The sequence below is a fragment of the Hyperolius riggenbachi genome, chromosome 1, assembly GCF_040937935.1.
Source record: "Hyperolius riggenbachi isolate aHypRig1 chromosome 1, aHypRig1.pri, whole genome shotgun sequence".
Taxonomy (NCBI): domain Eukaryota; kingdom Metazoa; phylum Chordata; class Amphibia; order Anura; family Hyperoliidae; genus Hyperolius; species Hyperolius riggenbachi.
Genome location: NC_090646.1, coordinates 380305544 through 380326252, shown reverse-complemented (window position 1 = coordinate 380326252; position 20709 = coordinate 380305544). Strand labels below are relative to the sequence as shown.

Genomic DNA, 20709 nt, shown 5'->3' with positions numbered 1-20709 from the left:
TGCATGTACTGGGCTGGGGAGCACAGGACAAGGGGGAGGAGGGGGAGTGCACGGCACCAGTTGCAATACAAATTCAAAATTACCCTTGTGGGCCATATATAATTACTGTTCGGTGCCAAATTTGGCCCATAGGACAGAGATTGACACCCTTCTTTTAGAAGCAGCAGAACATGGCCCACTGTCTTTCTGTGCAGCTGTGTACTGCTACTTTCTAGAGTGGTGATATGTTACAAAAGTGGTAATTCATGCAAGCATTCCTTTTCTGCACTATTACCCATATGGACTACCACTCTCAACGTGACATATCCATTTCACAGGTGTGGAAATGTGGGAGACTTGCACCAGATTGTCACTTAATTAAGAGGATAGAAAAATGCTCTTATATCTAAAAATCCAATCTATTTTCTGATCACTTTGTTATACTGTAGATAGGCTACTTATGTATCTTCAAAATTTACAATTTCATAAATGGGAACATTAAATGTTTTTCTTTGCTTTGGAGATCCACCTGCTGATTTAACTGGCAAGGTTTGTAATAAAAAAAAGAGCTTTGGTTTACTGATATAATACAAATGCCTCCAATATTACTGAAGCCAAGTCTCCTAATGACAGATGATTAAAAAACAATTCCACTCAGTGGCATATAACAGAATGTGTGGGACAAAGTGCTTGTGTGTTTCAATCTTCCTCAGGTCCAGGCTGTATTTTGAAATCTTTTATCAAAATCACTAGGGTAGATTCATTTAAAACTAGTGCAAGGGAAACTGGAACAGAAAAGGTGCAAACAACTAATCAGATTTCTAGATCAAGGATTCTGATTGGACAATCTGAATCAGCTTAAAAAGACACTGAAGCGGAAAAAAAATGATATCATGAATTGGTTGTGTAGTAGGGGTAAATACTAGCACATTGGTAGCAAAAAAAACATTTTTATTTTCAGTTATACAGATTTTTTTTATAACATTGCATCATTCTCTAATACTTGCAGTTTACACATTTCTCAGCATTCTAAAAGTTTTTGCAGAACAGGCAGTGAACTTTTGACCTGTCCTGAAAAGTTTTCTGCAAAAGAAAAACACAATGAGCTCTATTCTCAAAGACTTCCCGCATGCGGTAAAGTGCATGCGGGAAGTTACCGACCAAAACACCGCCACATTGAAATTCTCAAAATGTTCCGCACGTTTTTTCCGCATGCGGAAAAAGTGTGGTAAAAGTGCGGGATTCGTGCGGAAAAATTTCCACAAAAGTCGGTATTTTCCGCAATAAAAGATCAATTCTCAAAAATGTTCAGGCGCATCATTTCGTCGTTAATTACCGATTTTTTTATCACCTACAAGTAGTAGGTGATATATTCCGCATCCCATTGACTTTAACCTCCCTGGCGTTCTATTAAAGATCGCCAGGGGGCAGCGCAGCGCTATTTTTAAATTTTTTTTTTCAATCATGTAGCTAGCCTAGCGCTAGCTGCATGATGCCCCCCTCCCTTCCGCATCCCTCCCACCCCTCCGATCGCCTCCGGCGCTGTAAGCCATAAGGAAATCCTGTTCTGAAACGGGATTTCCTTTAAGGCTTCCCCCGTCGCCATGGCGACGCACGTCGTGACGTCATCGACGTCGTGACGTCACAGGGAGACCCGATCCACCCCTCAGCGCTGCCTGGCACTGATTGGCTAGGCAGCGCACGGGGTCTCGCCTGGGGGGGCCCTGCATCGCGGCGGGCGGATCGGCGGTGGCGATCAGGTGAGACACGCAGCAAGCAAAGTGCTTGCTGCGTGTTTAAAAAAAATTATTCAAATCGGCCCAGCGGGGCCTGAGCGGCGACCTCCGGCGGTAATGGACGCATTAAGTCGTCCATAGTGCTAAGGAGGTTAAAGAGACTCCGTAACAAAAATTGCATCCTGTTTTTTATCATCCTACATGTTCCAAAAGCTATTCTAATGTGTTCTGGCTAACTGCAGTACTTTCTACTATGACAGTCTCTGTAATAAATCAATGTATCTTTCCCCTGTCAGACTTGTCGGCCTGTGTCTGGAAGGCTGCCAAGTTCTTCAGTGTTGTGGTTCTGCTATGAACTCACCCTTTCTGGCCCCTCTATGCACACTGCCTGTGTGTTATTTAGATAAGAAAGAAGAGAGAAGCTGCTCTAATCAGCTGGATAAATCGTCCTCTGAGCTGGCTGGGCTTTCACATACTGAGGAATTACAAACAAGGGCAAAGCTGTTTGCAGGAAGAAAAGAGCAGCCTGAAACTTCAGTGCATGGGGGAAAGAAACACACAAATGATCTCTTGAGATTCAAAAGGAATGCTGTATACAGCCTGCTTATGTATGGATGCATTTTCTATGTGTGGACATACTGTACATCAACCTACTTCCTGTTTTGGTGGCCATTGTGTTTGTTTACAAACAAACTTTTTAAAACTGTTTTTAACCACTTTTAATGCGGCGAGGAGCGGCGAAATTGTGACAGAGGGTAATAGGAGATGTCCCCTAACGCACTGGTATGTTTACTTTTGAGCGATTTTAACAATACAGATTCTCTTTAATGAAGTCTGGAGGCTTAAGGGCTGTGCTTGCTGGACTTTAACTTTTTTTTTTAAACACTTTTTCATGCGACCTTTTTACCGCATGATACCCGCATGAATAATGGCTGTTTCCGCATCTTTTTTTCCGCATGCGGCAAACATGCGGAAAATGTTAGAGAATGCTGAAAAAATGCGGAGTTTACCGCTGGCGTAAATATAGCGGTAACATTTTGCGGAAAAGTTTGGTCTTTGAGAATAGAGCCCAATACAGCTGAGATAACCTAATCAGAAGTCAGAGCTCTCCACCACTTTCAAAGTCGCAGAGCTGAATGCTATTTGCATAGATTTCTACCCTGCCTGCCTGTGAGCCTGCCTGCTTGCCTGCTGACCCACTGTTGCCCTGCTTCGCTGTTTCTCTGCCCTGTCCTGCTTTGCTGCTTCTCTGCCCTCCAACCCTGCCAAACCCTGGGCCTATCCTGCCTGTGCCTAGCAGGTGTGCACTCCGGCTGACCCACAGCGGTCCTGCTCCTCTGCCCTCAAACCCCTGTCAGTCCCTGGGCCTATCCTGCCAGTCCCAGTCACTGTGCCTATCCTGCCGCGCACTCCTGCTGATCCACAGCGGCCCTGCCCTTCTGCTCCGATCGTCCGGTCCTGCCAATCCCTAGGCCAAGCCTGCCCCACGACCTATGTGAGTGCCATGCTAGACTTTTGGGGCGCTGCGGCTAACTGGCGACTAGCCTGTATGCACTCCTGCTGAAGCGAACTGAAGGCATGAGAATGCCATGCTCCTCCACCCCCCGCTGGCCCCCTACCATCCCTCGCGCCGGCTGCCATAGCCTGCCCATGCCGCCCACCGCCACCTGCACCACCTACACCTGGGAACAGCTTCTAGGGTGGGAACCACGTGGCCCCCCACCCCCTGAAGCCAGGCTTCTGACTACTCTAGTCTGGAACCACATTCAGCAAGTCCTGGATCCAGCCCTGAGACTCCGGCCTGGCCAGCGACGAAGAGGATGCCGTGCTGGAGCCCGGGTGAGGCTATGGAAGAAAGGCCTACGTTCAGCCATCCCCTCAGTCCTCCTGGCAATTGTCCAATCCCTCCCTAACAAAATGGACGAGCTGCCCCTCCTCTGCGACAGGAGAGACCTCAGCAGTAACACTCCGGCCCTCTGCTTCACGGAAACATGGCTACACGAGGACATCCCTGAGAACGCCCTCTTTCTCCCAGGCTTCAGCATCATCCGAGCAGACAGGGACCATGTCCTCTCAGGGAAGAAAAGAGGGGGTGGTATCTGCTTTTACATCAGCTCTTCATGGTGCCCTACCCCCACGATACTCGATAGGAAGTGTTCTCCGGACCTGGAGCTACTACTAATCAACTGTAGGCCGCCATACTCACCACGGGAGTTTTCCTCTTACGTCCTTGCTGGAGTTTACATCCCCCCAATGCCGACGTCAAGTCTGCGCTACTGGTCCTTAGCGACACCATCTCGCAGTGGGAGACATCTCTTCCGGACTCACTGTTCATCGTAGCAGGCGACTTTAACAAGGCCAACCTGCGCCAGGAGATGCCACGCTATCATCAGCATGTAGCCTGCCCCACCAGGGTCCGGAGTACCCTTGACCACTGCTACACGGCATTGAAGGAGGCATACAAAGCAGTCCCACGGGCAGCCCTGGGCTCCTCTGACCACTGTCTCATACATCTTATCCCTACCTACAGGAGGCGCCTAGAATCAGCTAAACCGATCGTTAAGTCTACCAAGGTGTGGTCGGACGAGGCCAAACTGAAACTTCAAGCCTGCTTGGAATGCACCGACTGGAAGTCCCTGGAAACGCCGAACCTGGACGAATGGGCGGACAACATCGCCTCATACATCAGTTTCTGCGAGGACTCGTGTGTACCAACAAAATCCTTCAAGGTGTATCCGAACAACAAGCCGTGGTTCACCAACAAGCTACGCCACCTGCGGAGACGCAAGGAGGCTGCACACGTCCGGGAACCAGGAGGACTACAGAATGGCAAGAAATGACCTTAATCGAGAGCTGAGAGCTGCCAAAAAAGAGTACGCTGAGAGAATAAGAATCAACCTATGCTCAAACAACTCACGAGCTGTATGGAAGGGACTGAAGGCCGCCACTAACTACAAGCCCCAACCCCAGCATGCAACACCCAGCCTGGCACTAGTAGAAGAACTCAGCAGATTCTACTGCAGGTTAGAGAACCAGGTAACACTGGAGGGAAACCTGGCACCGGCTTCCCCTCCTCTGTGCCCTGCAAACAACATCCAGAGCCTGTCCTCTCCCACGGTGGTGGGTGAGGCAGAGGTCATGCGCCTCTTATCAACATTAAATGCCAGGAAAGCCTCCGGCCCCGACGGAGTATCTCCAGCCTGCCTAAAAACCTGCTGTCGGCAACTTGCTCCCATCCTCTCTGCCATATTTACCAAGTCCCTAGAGGTAGGCAAGGTCCCTGTATGCTTCAAGAGGTCCACCATCATACCTGTCCCCAAGAAACAAGGGGTCTCCGAACTTAACAACTTTAGGCCCGTGGCCCTGACGTCCGTCATCATGAAAACCATGGAGCGGGCGGTCCTAGCCCACCTTAAGCACTCCACTTCGCCCCACCTAGACCCCTACCAGTTTGCCTACAGGGCGAACAGGTCCACCGATGATGCAATCAACATCTGTCTTGAACTCATCAACGTCCACCTTGACAGGCCTGACACGTACGCTAGGATACTACTCTTGGACTTCAGCTCGGCCTTCAATACCATCTGCCCACGCATCCTCCAACGGGACCTGGCTGCACTTGAAGTCCACTCAAGCCTACAGCTCTGGATCACGGACTTTCTCACCAACAGGTCCCAAGTCGTCAGACTGGGCGATATCCACTCCCAAGCTGCAACCACGAACACAGGTGCTCCTCAAGGCTGCGTCCTGTCACCACTCCTGTTCTCCCTCTACACGAACAGTTGCAGATCTGAGGCAGACTCTGTCAAGGTCATCAAGTTCGCTGACGACACCACCATCATTGGACTTGTCACCAAGGATAATGTTCAGGAGTACCGTCAGCAGGTGGAGAGAATCTGCAACTGGAGCTGGTGCTTAACACTGCAAAACCAGTTGAACTAATCATTGACTTCAGGAAGTCTGCCCACACCCCACCTCCAATTTATATTGACGGAACTGAGGGAGCCAGGGTGCCCTGTGCCCGGCTCCTGGGTACTACCATCTCCAGTGACCTAAGATGGAAGCCTAACATCACTACCACCCAACAGAAAGCCCAGCAGAGACTTTACTTCCTCCGTCAGCTGAGGAAGTTCGGCATGACTCAAGTAATTCTAACTAACTTCTACTCCGCCACCATCGAGTCGATCCTCTGTTCTTCCATCTTGGTCTGGTATGCCGGCGCCACCACCAGCGACAAGGACATACTACAGAGGGTCATAAGGTCAGCGGAGAGGATCATTGGGGGCCCCCTCCCTTCACTTGCCCTACTACACAACAAAAGGCTGAAATCCAGGGCACTGAAGATTGCCAACGATCCCTCACACCCAGGCCACCGCTAGTTCAGCCTGCTGCCACTGGGCCGGAGGCTACGGGCTATCTCCACAAAAACTGCGAGACATAGGAATTCTTTCTTCCCCTCAGCGGTCAACCTCCTAAATTCTCTCCACATACTACCGTCAATTCAAGCCCCGACGGACTGCGGTGCCGGCTGCGCTATGGCTGACTAGTTGACCGAACCAACCAGTCCAATAGACTAACTGCCAGGCTCCTCAGGTCACACTGGGGACTGTGATGCATATATTGGAATGTTGTAATGTAATTTAATGTGTACTTGATGCCTTTGCTGTCGCTGCTATCTATTTATGTCTCTTTCCATCTATGTCTCTCCCTGAGCTATATGTACTGTGCCAAAAATAATTCCGGGCATGACCCAGTCACGCTTGGCGAAATAAACGATTCTGATTCTGAGATAACAACTGGAGTTTCTTAACTCTTCCTGTACTGGAAACAAATATTAGCCTTATGTCTCTGCTCCTAATGCTTAATTTCTTAGCTGTACTACACAACCAATTCATTATATCATCATTTTTTTTTCCGCTTCAGTGTCTCTTTAACTGCTGCACCTGCTTTGCACCAGATATGTTCCCCCCCATAGATTCTAGACTTCCTGCATCCAAAATACTTCCACTTGCATGCTGTCCATTCTTGTCTTTGAATTTTTTTTACGGCATTTTAAAAACATTTCTCAGGTGGTTCATATCTGCGGGTCACAAATCCAGTTACACTTATATATAGAGTTGAGTCAGGGAGAACTACCAGGATTTTTTGTAGTGGGCCAAATTAAACGAAAATCCCTTTCCTGGTGGCAATTGCAAAGTACATTATCTTGTTAAAGCAGAGCCAAACTCTAGCACAGCACACAATGAAAAGTCTTTATTTCACGTATGGTTACTAAAGAAGTTCACTGGACTATGCTCTATGCTTGTTTAGCCAGATCAGAATGTCTGATCAGCATCTAGGAATCAGAGCTGTGAGCGGTGTGTAAGCTCTCTGCCCTACAGAAAACACACGCTCAACACTTGCAGTGCTTCTAGTGAAGTGAATCCAAGTAAAACTTCCATTTTTTTCAGGATTTCCATAAATTGTCATGAATACTTTTTTGCCTCTAAAGGTAATCCATGTCATGGCTAATCTTTCAGAGCAAAGAGTTATTTCTAAGTTTAGTTCCACTTTAAAGTGGGCCTGACCTCTTGCACAGGACAAAAGGAAAACAGAGAGAAACGCACCCTGTATATATTTAGAGAGTTTAGCCTGTCGAATTCCCCCTCACCTGTGACTAATCACCACTGCAATTTGATCTCTCAGCTGTGTCACCTCAGGAATCTCCTCTGCCATGGCAGAGCTGCTAATTTGTAAACACACGATGTTAACCCTATGTCTGCTTCCATGAAAGCAGGAATTAGACACACTGCATATTTATTGAAGAATTTGTATCAGCTGTAACAAGGAAATGTTTTTCTTTAAAGGTTATTATGCTGTTGCGTATCTTTTAGAGCACAGAGAAAGTTCTGAGCTCAGGTCCGCTTTAAAGAAGGCATGAAAAGCCTGCATGCATGTTTTCCACCACCCCTGGAAGCATTATCTATTACCAATAATTACATCTGCTTCTTTTTTTGCATGAAAAGAAACTCCGCAGTTTTGTTTTTTCTCGTATAAAAAAAAGAGTGAGTGATACAGATGTTGAAATCTGAGCATAACATAATCCCCAATGTCTCACTCTCAACATTAATGTTAAATATTGCTTGCAGCCACGCTCCCCCTTTCGTGTTTGAGCACTGTTGTGCTGCACAGGCACAAAGTGCGCAGTAGAAAGGTGCAGCTTGTGCACTGCTTATTACTCCCTGCTAATGTGTAGGTGCAAACCCTACTGGCGCCTGTGCAGTGCGACCACGCTTGTACACAACAAGGGGAGCAGGGCTGCAAAGAAGAGCGCCATGGCGAACAGCGGAGGGGTTGATAAGGATCAGTGGCGAGTAACTATTTTTTGCAGATCAGACAGGCAGTAAATGCAGCATTTTTGGAAGGCAATTAAAGGAGGGTTTGGGTGGGAATGATTGCTTTCATTTTTTAATGATTGCACATTTACAAAGCCCTGCAGTCTAAGAAAGCTACAGACAAGAGCTTATTTTCAGTTCGGGTCTGCTAAGGGCTCTTTTCCACATGAAATGCGATCGCATTTGCGATCATCGCGATCGCAATTGCGTATCAATTTGAATTGCGATTGAACTACTATACTCATAGTAAAGTTCAATCACACCCAAAATGCGGCAGGACGACGATTGCGTTTTGACCAAAATCGCATTGCAATCGGATTGCACTAATGGAAATTGCTGCTGCAGTTTACATTAGTTTAATGTACCTTGCGATTTGAAATCAGAATCAAATCGCAAATCGCAGGGTAGTGGAAAAAGGCCCTTAAAGAGACTCTGTAACAAATTGTTTATCTTTATTTCTTCTATGCTATAAGTTCCTATGCCTTTTCTAATGTGGTCTGGCTTACTGCAGCTTTTCCTAATTGCACAGTAGCTGTGTTATCTCTGTTATATGATCTAATCTTCTCTCTATAGTCGGCACAGTCAGGCTGAGGCAGTCAGACTGGAATGTGCAGGGCTGCTTGTGATTAGCTAGAAGCTGTACACACCCCCTGCAGGCTCTGTGTGACTAACACACTCTGCTTAGCTGAGCCTATTAGAAGCTGGTTAGTTTGTTTGTAAACACTGCCTAAAACTGGCAATTACAAGCCAGGTTTGCAGCAGAGAATGGCAGAAACAGCACAGAGGGGACCAGGAGCACATAATGAATAGAATGGTATGCTTTTTATTGTAAGAATTTCAGAGTACAGATTCTCTTTAAACACAAGGTATTTACAGGTCATCACTGTCAGTCAATATCCTTCTAAAGTTCAAATTTTCTCTCTGCTCCAACAGTTTAGCCACACCATAAGAACTGAGCAAACTCTTGAATCTACAGATAAAACTAGAAAAATAAGAATATTGTGCAAAAGTTCATTTATTTCAGTAATTCAACCGAAAAGGTGAAACTAATATATGAAATAGACTCACTACATGCTAAGCGAGATATAACAAGACTTTATTTGTTATAATTTTGATGATAATAGCTTACAGCTTATATAAATCCTCAAATCTAAAATCACAGAAAATTTGCATATTGTGAAAAAAGGTTCAATATTCTAGGCTCAAAGTGTCAGACTCTAATAAGCTAATTAATCCAAAACATCTGAAAATGGTTCCTGAGCCTTTAAAATGGTCTCTCAGTCTGGTACAGAATTACTGACTAAGGCTGCTTACACACCAAGACGTTACAGGCGCACGTTAGTGCGCCTGTAACGCTCCCCCAACGCACAGCAATGTAACACAAGTGGGCTGTTCACACAGCCCACGTTGCGTTACATGTAACGCTGCACGTTCTGTGCAAAGTGCAGCATGCTACGGCGTTGGAGCGGCTATAGCCGCGTTAGACTGTTTGCACATGCGCAGTGGGGGGCGGAGAGGAGGCGGGGAGAGCCAGCTACAGTAGCCGCGCACATGGCTACATAATATTTACTGCACTGGCGGGCGCTGATTGGCCGGCGGGACCACGTGATGCGGAGTGTCTCGCTCCGCATCACGTGGTCCCGCTGGCCAATCAGCGCCACTCTGGGAGGCATTCTAGGACTCGAGCCGCCTAACGCGGCTCACTCTACCGTCGGCTCTTGCAGCACCATACGTTGTGTTAGGTGCACGTTATGCGACCTTAACGTGCCACCTAATGCAACGCCTGGTGTGCAAGAAGCCTAAAATGAACTTTTGCACGACATTCTAATGTTTTGAGTTTTGCCTGAATGCCACAGATGCTTATCAATCACTTTGCTTTGCTGATGCTGCAGTAAGCTTAGCTCACTAACTGTAGGCGAAAACTCTAATGTCTGGTACACCATGCAATTTTCCATCAGATAGATGGGCTGAATTGATCATTTCTGACACGTCCGATATACTTTCCAATTATTTTTCTGATAAATTTTCTGATCACTTCTGTACAAAATAAATCGAAAATCGATTGGGAATCAGATCAGACCTGTCAAAAATGATCGATTCGACCCGTGAAACTGATAGGAAAGGATATGTTGTGTACCAGGCACGAAGCAAAAAAAAAAAAAGCAAAAAGATTCCATCTGTAAGAAAGTAGGTAAAAGAGAGCTAATTTCCCTCACTGAAGAGCATTTTGAATGAGCTGGCTATAACATATCCACACAATGGTAGCTCCCGGCACTGCTGCACTGTGATATGGGGAAAAGGGTGTTTTATTCATTTTTTATTTATTTTTAACACGTAATGGTTCCAGATATATGAATACACTACTATACCCTACAAGAGAAGTGTTTTCTCAAATCACTTTAATTTCCTATACTTATGGCTAGCTGCATCCATGTGCTTCAGTCTGCATTCTATTTTTTACATTAGGGATTAGTGATAATTTGCATATGATTTGTATTCAAGGTGTGTATTTAAGCCCCTAGGGGGCGCTGCACATTGGTGTCATTTCATTTGCAGCCTAGAAGCGCTGCCAATTGTTTGCTGTATGCACACTGTACATAGGAATTCTAACTCAACTACAACTGTTTCCGTCTCTTTAACCATTTTAAAAGCCCCAAACCTTGTACCCCAGTGGAGGCTAGAGCAGGTACACGAGTGACATCATCAGCCATAGTGCCATACCCTCATCATCAGCCATAGTGCCATACCCTATAATTAAACCAACAGGACTTATATGGCTTCCCAGCTTTCATTCAACTTCCACTTTTCATGCAAGGGAAAGCATTGTGCTTTCAGATAAAGAAGCAATAGTCTTTCCCTGTGGTACTAATGTACAAGTCCACAGTTGGTTCCCATATTCAATCCAACACAAATCCTCACCATTGCAAAATTCTGTTCCATCACAGCCCAGTTTTCTTCACTGTTGCTTAATTTGGCAGAAATGTCACTGATCGTCTTAGTTTTCTTCTCAATTTCTGCTTTTAAGTCATCGACCATAACAAAATGTTCTTTCTCCATACTAAATCAAAAATACAAGAAAAACCCACATATTCAATTATTTTTTAATAAAAAATAAAAGCAAAGCTTTTTCACAGTTTGATATAAAGCTGTTTCAGATGAAAAAAACTTCAAAACATAAGTCACTTCATAAATTACCCAACAACAATTAGCATAATAAAACCATGGTCCACCTATTGGTGCAATATTCTTATGGATTTTCAGTACAAGTCAATACAATAATATACATAAAAATGCAATACTCTATCTGCACAATTATTCTGCAGCATTAAAATTGTCAACAAAACCACCGATTAATGCAATAATATTCTTATGGATTTTCAGTACCAGTCAATCCAATATCATACATAAAAATGCAATATTCTATGTGCACAAACATCCCGCAGCATTAAAATGGTAAATTAAAGTTCATATATAAACACAAAATAATAAATAAAAATAATAGCATTCCTATAATAAATAAAAAAATCCACATACAGTTCAACCAACATCCACCAGATGGAGCTGCTATCACACAAATGGAAAACTATGGTAATCAGATCTCTGTTCACCTTAGAAATATGAATGAGAATATGTGCAAATGTATTTAAACACATTGATAAATTGCAAAAACAAAAAACAAAAAAAAAAACACAACAACACTATCTTTAAATAATACATTTTATTTCCAGCTGTAACAATAATGAATGACCATTAAAATAAGCGCCACACAGTCTCAGTCTTTTACGTTATGTATTTATAAAACATTACTCCAATGGATAAGTGTCATTCCAGTGAACAACTACCGGAATATGATCAGAGAAGGCATTATTTGATCACCACTACACTACCATAAAACTGCATTCTTCTAAAGTGTAATATTCTTGCTATATCCCAGGGAAGCACTTACATCATCTCTCTACTACTGTGCCATTCCCGACGATAAACCATTTTTTTATGCCTGAAGGGAGTTGCAAATGCTCTGTCCATCAACTTACTTCCCACTCCCAGCAGAATTCTCGCAATTAAAGGGAACCCAAGGTGAGAGGTATATGGAGGATGCCATATTTGTTTCCTTTTAAACAATACCAGTTGCCTGCCAGCCCTGCTGGTCTATTTGGCTGCAGTAGTGTTGGAATTACACCAGAAACAAGCATGCAGCTAATCTTGTCAGTTCTGACAAAATTGGCAGAAACTCCTGATTTGCTAAATATGCTTGTTCAGATTCTGTGGCAAAGGCGGAGCTAGCCGGACAGCGCGTGCAGCACGTTTACAGCCATCCTGGGCCTCTCTACAACCTCTATTCGGTGAGCCTTGCGCTATTCCCTTACTCTGCTGCCTTGTTGTTTCACCTATTCACTTTCACTGTGAGCTTAGCGCTCTCCCTTCACCTCTTTTGTGCTGATATTTTTTTCACTCATCTACCTCAATTTACTCTTCATATTGACCTTATTGCCTACCTCATTATTTATTGCATTATCAATTATTTAGCACAGTTCATTATATACAGTGGCTTGCAAAAGTATTCTGCCCCCTTGAAGTTTTCCACATTTTGTTGTATTACTGCCACAAACATGAAACAATTTTATTGAAATTTCACATGAAAGACCAATACAAAGTGGTGTACACGTGAGAAGTGGAACGAAAATCATACAGGATTCCAAACATTTTTTACAAATAAATAACTGCAAAGTGGGGTGTGCGTAATTGTTCGGCCCCCCTTTGATCTGAGTGCAGTCAGTTGCCTATAGACATTGCCTGATGAGTGCTAATGACTAAATAGAGTGCACCTGTGTGTAATCTAATGTCAGTACAAATACAGCTGCTCTGTGAGGGCCTCAGAGGTTGTCTAAGAGAATATTGGGAGCAACAACACCATGAAGTCCAAAGAACACACAAGACAGGTCAGGGATAAAGTTATTGAGAAATGTAAAGCATGCTTAGGCTACAAAAGATTTCCAAAGCCTTGAACATCCCACGGAGCACTGTTCAAACGATCATTCAGAAATGGAAGGAGTATGGCACAACTGTAAACCTACCAAGACAAGGCCATCCACCTAAACTCACAGGCCGAACAAGGAGAGCGCTGATCAGAAATGCAGTCAAGAGGCCCATGGTGACTGGACGAGCTGCAGAGATCTACAGCTCAGGTGGGGGAATCTGTCCATAGGACAACTATTAATCATGCACTGCACAATGTTGGCCTTTATGGAAGAGTGGCAAGAAGAAAGCCATTGTTAACAGAAAAACATAAGAAGTCCTGTTTGCAGTTTGCCACAAGCCATGTGGGAGACACAGCAAACATGTGGAAGAAGGTGCTCTGGTCAGATGAGACCAAAATTGAACTTTTTGGCCAAAATGCCAAACGCTATGTGTGGCGGAAAACTAACACTGCACATCACTCTGAACACACCATCCCCACTGTCAAATATGATGGTAGCAGCATCATGCTCTTCAGCAGGTACAGGGAAGCTGGTCAGAGTTGATGGGAAGATGGATGGAGCCAAATACAGGGCAATCTTGGAAGAAAACCTCTTGGAGTCTGCAAAAGACTTGAGACTGAGCGGAGGTTCACCTTCCAGCAGGACAACGACCCTAAACATAAAGCCAGGGCAACAATGGCATGGTTTAAAACAAAACATATCTATGTGTTAGAATGGCCCAGTCAAAGTCCAGATCTAAATCCAATCGAGAATCTGTGGCAAGATCTGAAAACTGCTGTTCACAAACGCTGTCCATCTAATCTGACTGAGGTGGAGCTGTTTTGCAAAGGAGAATGGGCAAGGATTTCAGTCTCTAGATGTGCAAAGCTGGTAGAGACACACCCTAAAAGACTGGCAGCTGTAATCGCAGCAAAAGGTGGTTCTACAAAGTATTGACTCAGGGGGCCGAATAACTACGCACACCCCACTTTGTATTGGTCTTTCACATGGAATTCCAATAAAATTGATTCATGTTTGTGGCAGTAATATGACAAAATGTGGAAAACTTCAAGGGGGCTGAATACTTTTGCAAGCCACTGTATATATATATGTGTGTGTGTGTGTGTGTGTGTGTGTGTGTGTGTGTGTGTGTGTGTGTGTGTGTGTGTGTGTGTGTGTGTGTGTGTGTGTGTGTGTGTGTGTGTGTGTGTTTTTTATTTTTTTTTCAAGCACTAGTGTAATGATCCGCTTAGCTTTTTGACCACTGTTCAGGTCTGCATTCTGCAGGTCTCTGGAAGAGAGACCTTTTGTCAGTTTTGCAGCTTGCTGCTGCTGAGGAATTTGCATACGTTTGTCATGCAAATTGCCTAGCCACATCCTTTGTAGGCTGGCTCTATATATACCATGTGATTCCACAGTAAGTCGCTGGTCATAAGGGTTTGTCCTGTGAAACACTCCTGGAGTGTCAGCTTTGCTTATTGTTTGAAGATTAGCCTAGAGTAATTCCTGGGACTGCACTAGGCATCCTTGCTAGAGCAGTTAGGATTGTATTATTTGTATTGCCTGTTCTGTCTGTCTGTCGTGCTTGGATCACACTAGCCTCTAGCAGTAGCGGCTGTGGATCCTTCTGGTCTGCAACTCCTTTGCTATGCTTGGATCGCACTTGCTCTGACGGTAAGAGCAGTGGATCCTGCTAGCTCTGTTGCCTTACTTGGGTCGCACTCGCTCTGACGGAAAGAGCAGTGGATCGCATCTCGCACTTATCCCTGTTTTTGTGTACTTGTCTTGTCTGCTACGAACGCTTGCTGGAGGCTCGGTGAGGTAACCGTTAAGCAAGCGCTCGCGTCCTCTGTTTCATGTTTGTCTGTCGGTGGTTAGTTAGGCGTGCTTGTCTCTGTTGTGCTTAACACGCGGAGACCGCGCAGAAAACGCGTTCGCTGTTGCGAATGAGTGCGGTGTTCGCGTTTAGTTAGCGTTTATTATTTTCCTTATCTTCTCATTGTATGATTTGCTGTGCCTTTGCTACTCTCATGCTCTGCCTTGCTGTAGCCTTGTGTCATGTCTGGCAATCGCCTCTCTCGCGATTGCGTTCCTACGTCATATCTGCTGTTGTGTATGCATCGTCGCGGGTTGGCGACTAGATTGGTGCACACACATACAATCTGTCCCTTTGCTCATTCTCATTCGCTTCTCAGGCGATTGCGTTCTCACTCGGTTTCCTCTGTTGTGTGTCCACCGTCGCAGGTTGGCGACTAGATTGGTGCACACATACATTCCTCCTCTGTGCTTATTCTGTCTTGTGTCGCTGTTAGCAATCGTCATCTCCTGCGATTGCCTTCTCATCTGATCTTCATGGTTGTGTGTTCATCGTCGCAGGGTGGCGACTAGATTGGTGGACACGCATACCCTCTGTCGCTTTGCTCTCTCTCTTTCAGGGCTATCTTGCCCTGCGTTTCTTCCCTTCGTACAATTCCTGTCTGGCATCTGTGGCAGGGCAGAGGAGCTGTTCCTCTGCACTCCACAGCTCCACCTGCCGAAAGGAATTTCCCTCTACAGGTGCGGTCCCCCTTGGCTGGGTTCCTGCAAATTATCCGCTTGTGGAGGATTTCCGCCGTGTCAGCGCACGCCTTGTGCGCTGATCACGGAGAGAATTCCACAATCGTTACAACTAGCACCTTATTGCAGTAGACTTTGGAAGTGAGATACGATAATTTTGGGATTGTCCCATACATGCCTCCCCTGTGGATTATCTTTGCGGCACAGTGTTATTACTTGATAACTATATTATTTACTATTTGTGGCACTGTGATTAATATTTGACTGCAGAGACCCCCAGGTGAGATATATTCTTATTAATAATGTATTGTTAGCATTAGGCTTCTAGATAGATTTTAATGTACATCAGGGATTTATGGCCCAGACATGGTTGTATTGTTTTTTATTGGTTTTATTTTTGTAGTTGGTAATTAATAAAGATATGTACATTTACTTTTTGCCTCCTGATCCAATCTGTTCGCTCTCTAGTTAGAATTATTTAGTGGTTTGCAAAAGTATTCAGCCCCCTTGAAGTTTTCCACATTTTGTCATATTACTGCTACAAACATGAATCAATTTTATTGGAATTCCACATGAAAGACCAACACAAAGTGGTGTACACGTGAGAAGTGGAACGAAGATCATACATGATTCCAAACATTAAAACAAACAAAAAAAAACCCTGCAAAGTGGGGTGTGCGTAATTATTCAGCCCCGAGTCAATACTTTGTAGAACCACCTTTTGCTGAAATTACAGATGCTAGTCTTTTAGGGTATGTCTCTACCAGCTTTGCACATCTAGAGACTGAAATCCTTGCCCATTCTTCTTTGCAAAACAGCTCCAGCTCAGTCAGATTAGATAGACAACGATTGTGAACAGCGGTTTTCAGATCTTGCCACAGATTCTCGATTGTTAGGCTTGGTAGTGTATTCTCCAGAGTCAGCATACAACACATAAGCTGACGTGAAGGAGGTACACACACCAGCACAAGGAATCAGGATATCCCCAGTTTAGTGGAGGAGAGGACTGACTCCAATAGGAGATTGTGGCGCACAGAGCCGGTGCAGATCCGAACAGCCGCAAGCAATACTTTCGTGATAACGTCTCAGCGCAAAGTAGCGCTGAGCGCATAAACCAGGACTGAGGAGATCAGGACAGGTAGACAGAATGAACGCTTGCTTAACCAGCCACTACTTAGTGACAGCAAGCGTCCACAACAAGACAGACTGGAATGAGGCAACCAATGCGTTGCAGCGATGACGTGCCTCACAAGACAGGACAGGATAGTCAGGAAATAGGAGGATCAAGATAGATGAACGTAACACAGACAAATATACAATAAGTATGTTTTCCTAGCGTATTACAATTACAGCTATCAATGAAACTATTTGTAACGTCTGACTAACATATGTATATATCAGCAATGAACCGATATATGACATAAGCAGGAACACTGACCAGGACTGGAGCAATACAGGGAACTGGACTCGGAAGGATTCGCTATCTCTTCGCAGAGATGAACGCAATCCACAAACAGAACCAGGAGCAGGATAACTAACTCAGCACGGGTGATCACAATACGCGCAACTACCAAAACGTGCTGGAAAGCTGACTAACTGAACACAGGATATAAACAGTTTGTGTACGTATATATCAGCGACACTGATGTATCAACGTAACACGAATACAAGGAAAATAATAAAACGTGCAAGTATGCGTATATATTGGCGATGAACCAATATATGACACAAGACAAGCAAAGTAACAACTTCTAGAAACAAGAGCAGAACTAGGAGGACTCGCTGACCCCTTCGCAGGAGTCAGCGCAGTCCACACGGACTAGGAACGAGGTGGGGCACGAGCAGAGTAACAGACAGAATCTGAGACTATGGTAGCCCATGGAGCATTGCAGGAAGCAGTTCTTTGTACTGAGGTCATCCAATGGGAGCAGACATGCAGATTCCCACACAAGTGAATGGTAATTAATCACAGGCTGACAGCAGGAAAAGGCAGACAATGATATGCAGCCTGCAGGAAAGGGATTGCCACTCCATTGCAGCAGACAATGTTTGTTTTCACAAAAGCATATTAAACTGTCATTAACTTCAGAGCGACTGCAGATGGAATCAGCAACTAGTTTAAGTGCAAACCAAACTATGCAAGCAAATGCATGTAATGACATCAGAACTGCTTGGGTTGCAATACCACTGCAGCCAGCAGTAAACGCTGCAGAAGCGATCGTGATATCGATTGATTTTAGATCTGGACTTTGACTGGGCCATTCTAATACATGGATATGTTTTGTTTTAAACCATTCCATTGTTGCCCTGGCTTTATGTTTAGGGTTGTTGTCCTGCTGGAAGGTGAACCTCAGCGCCAGTCTCAAGTCTTTTGCAGACTCCAAGAGGTTTTCTTCCAAGATTGCCCTGTATTTGGCTCCATCCATCTTCCCATCAACGCTGACCAGCTTTCCTGTCCCTGCTGAAGAGAAGCACCCCCAGAGCATGATGCTGCCACCACCATATTTGACAGTGGGGATGGTGTGTTCAGAGTGATGTTCAGTGTTAGTTTTCTGCCACACATAGCGTTTGGCATTTTGGCCAAAAAGTTCCATTTTGGTTTAATCTGACCAGAGCACCTTCTTCCACATGTTTGCTGTGTCTCCCACATGGCTTGTGGCAAACTGCAAACGGGACTTCTTATGCTTTTCTGTTAACAATGGCTTTCTTCTTGCCACGCATCCATAAAGGCCAACTTTGTGCAGTGCACGACTATTAGTTGTCCTATGCACAAATTCCCCCACCTGAGCTGTAGATCTCTGCAGCTCGTCCAGTCACCATGGGCCCCTTGACTGCATTTCTGATCAGCGCTCTCCTTGTTCGGCCTGCGAGTTTAGGTGGGCAGCCTTTTCTTGGTAGGTTTACCATTGTGCCATACTCCTTCCATTAATGTGATATTCAGAGACACATAGCTGAAGTCATATCAACAGCTGTACAAGCTAAAATTATCGATGAGAAGTTGGCTAAATTTTTAATACAGGAACATCCCATCACACCTGTGATATATGCATGTCCCAAAATTCACAAACGATTGGTGGACCCCACGGGTCGTCCTATAGTGGCAGGGGTAGAATCGGTATTTTCTCCAGTGGCTAAATATCTAGATCAAATATTAAGACCCTATGTGGCTGGATTAAAATCCTATTTACGGGATACTCAAATGGTTTTGAATATTATCCGTAATATGGAACCTTTACCATATCCTTGTTTACTTGTTACTTTAGATGTGGAAAGCCTCTACACCTCCATCCCACATGATGGAGGTGTGGAGGTGGTACATTATATACTTGAAACAGCATCGGACTTCTCAGGTCCTCAGGTTAAGTTCATTTGTGATCTCTTGAGGATTGTCCTTCAATTTAATTATTTTCGGTTTGAGGATTCTTTCTATTTACAGGTCAGGGGCACAGCTATGGGGTCGAATGTGGCCCCGTCCTACGCAAACATCTTTATGGGGGTATATGAAGAAATGTACGTATACACCAGTGAATTATTTCAAAAATACGCCAGACAGTGGCATAGATATATTGATGATGTTTTTTGCGTGTGGGTGGGGCCGCATTCGGCCCTTGTGACTTTTGTGGATGAGTTGATGAGCAGATGCCCTAATATACGACTGACTATCCATTCTTCCGCTGATGAAGTGAGTTTCTTGGACACTTTGGTTCATAGATGTGGAGATAGGTTGAATACCGACCTCTATGTTAAGCCCACGGATGTGAACTCCCTTCTCCATTACGGGAGTTTTCATTCGTGGGCAACTAGAGGTTCGGTACCTATTAGTCAGTTTCAAATAATACAACATATAGTTGAGGACGGGGAGACACGGGAGTGGAGACTTGATGAGATGCAACATAAATTTGAAAATAGGGGATATCCAGTTGAAATTTTGCAGAGAGCACGTAGTAGAGCCAATATACAACATGGGGGACAGAGGAACAGACAACAGATACGGGATCGTATTCCATTTGTCACGATATATAATACACAAAGCCCTAACATTTCAAAGATTATCAAACGACATTGGCACTTGTTAGCCGATAGCTTCCCAGACATTGCACATTTTAGGAACCCCCCACTTATTTCTTACAAAAGACCCCCTACACTTAGGGATCGTCTAGTACATGCTGACGTAAATGTTAATAGTGATGTCACTTCTACCCAGAGGAGGGGGACATACCCCTGTCTTAACTGTGTTCATTGCAGTTCTGTTATTTAGGGTCCAGCGATATTACATCCCCATCAGGGAACCAAAATTTTAATTAAGGGGTAGCATACTTGCGATTCAGATTATGTGGTTTATGCCCTAAAATGCCCTTGTGGCTTACTATATATTGGGCAAACCACTCAAAAATTTAAAAAACGCTTGTCATCACATAAGCATGCTATCAGGGAAAGACTAACAGATCAAGCTGTAGCATTTCATTTTGCTCAAGCAGGTCACCATGTCAGTCAGCTGAGATTTATGGTTATTGAAAAAATAGCACCCTTGAGAAGAGGGGGAGATCGCCTGAAAAAAATGCTGTGGAGGGAAGCCTATTGGATTAAGAGACTAGATACAATGGAGCCTAGAGGATTAAATAGAGAATTTGATCTATTACCGTTTTTTGTAACTTTTTTTTGTAACCTCTATCCTCTGCTCCATTGTACCTAGCCTCCTCTAAGAGATAATGTCCTGGTTGGGTTTAGCGAGTATATTATTATGTCTGAGATACTGTCCCTTTAATTGCAACGGATTGGTCTGTTCCTGTTACCCTACATGGACATTGCTACCTGTATTTTTTGTATATATCTTTATTTTGTATTACTTTTTTAATTTTTTTTTATTATTTTATTTTTGTATTAATTTTTATTTTTGGCTAGCGCTTATTTTTTTATATTTTTTTAATTTGTCGGTTTACTTTTCATTTTTATCATTTTCCCTCCCTCTTCTTATATACTGTATTTTATATATTTCATTATATCTTATTCCTCTGGTTCCCCCCGTCTCTTACTTCTCCTCTCTTATGTAGTTTGATAAGAGTGTTATGAGATAGCGCTGTATAAGTATGGCCACCTTTATTTACT

At 44.3% G+C, this 20709-nt stretch overlaps 1 protein-coding gene across 4 annotated transcripts in view; it reads right to left on the bottom strand.

The window, feature by feature from the left end:
- The window catches only part of CCDC171 (coiled-coil domain containing 171), a 103223-nt gene that overhangs the window by 64564 nt on the left and 17950 nt on the right, over positions 1 to 20709 (bottom strand). For all 4 annotated transcript variants that reach the window (XM_068234370.1, XM_068234373.1, XM_068234372.1 and 1 more), the window contains exon 8: positions 11009 to 11147. In XM_068234370.1, coding sequence (XP_068090471.1) covers positions 11009 to 11147 — 139 coding nt within the window. The remainder of the gene's footprint in view (positions 1 to 11008; positions 11148 to 20709) is intronic.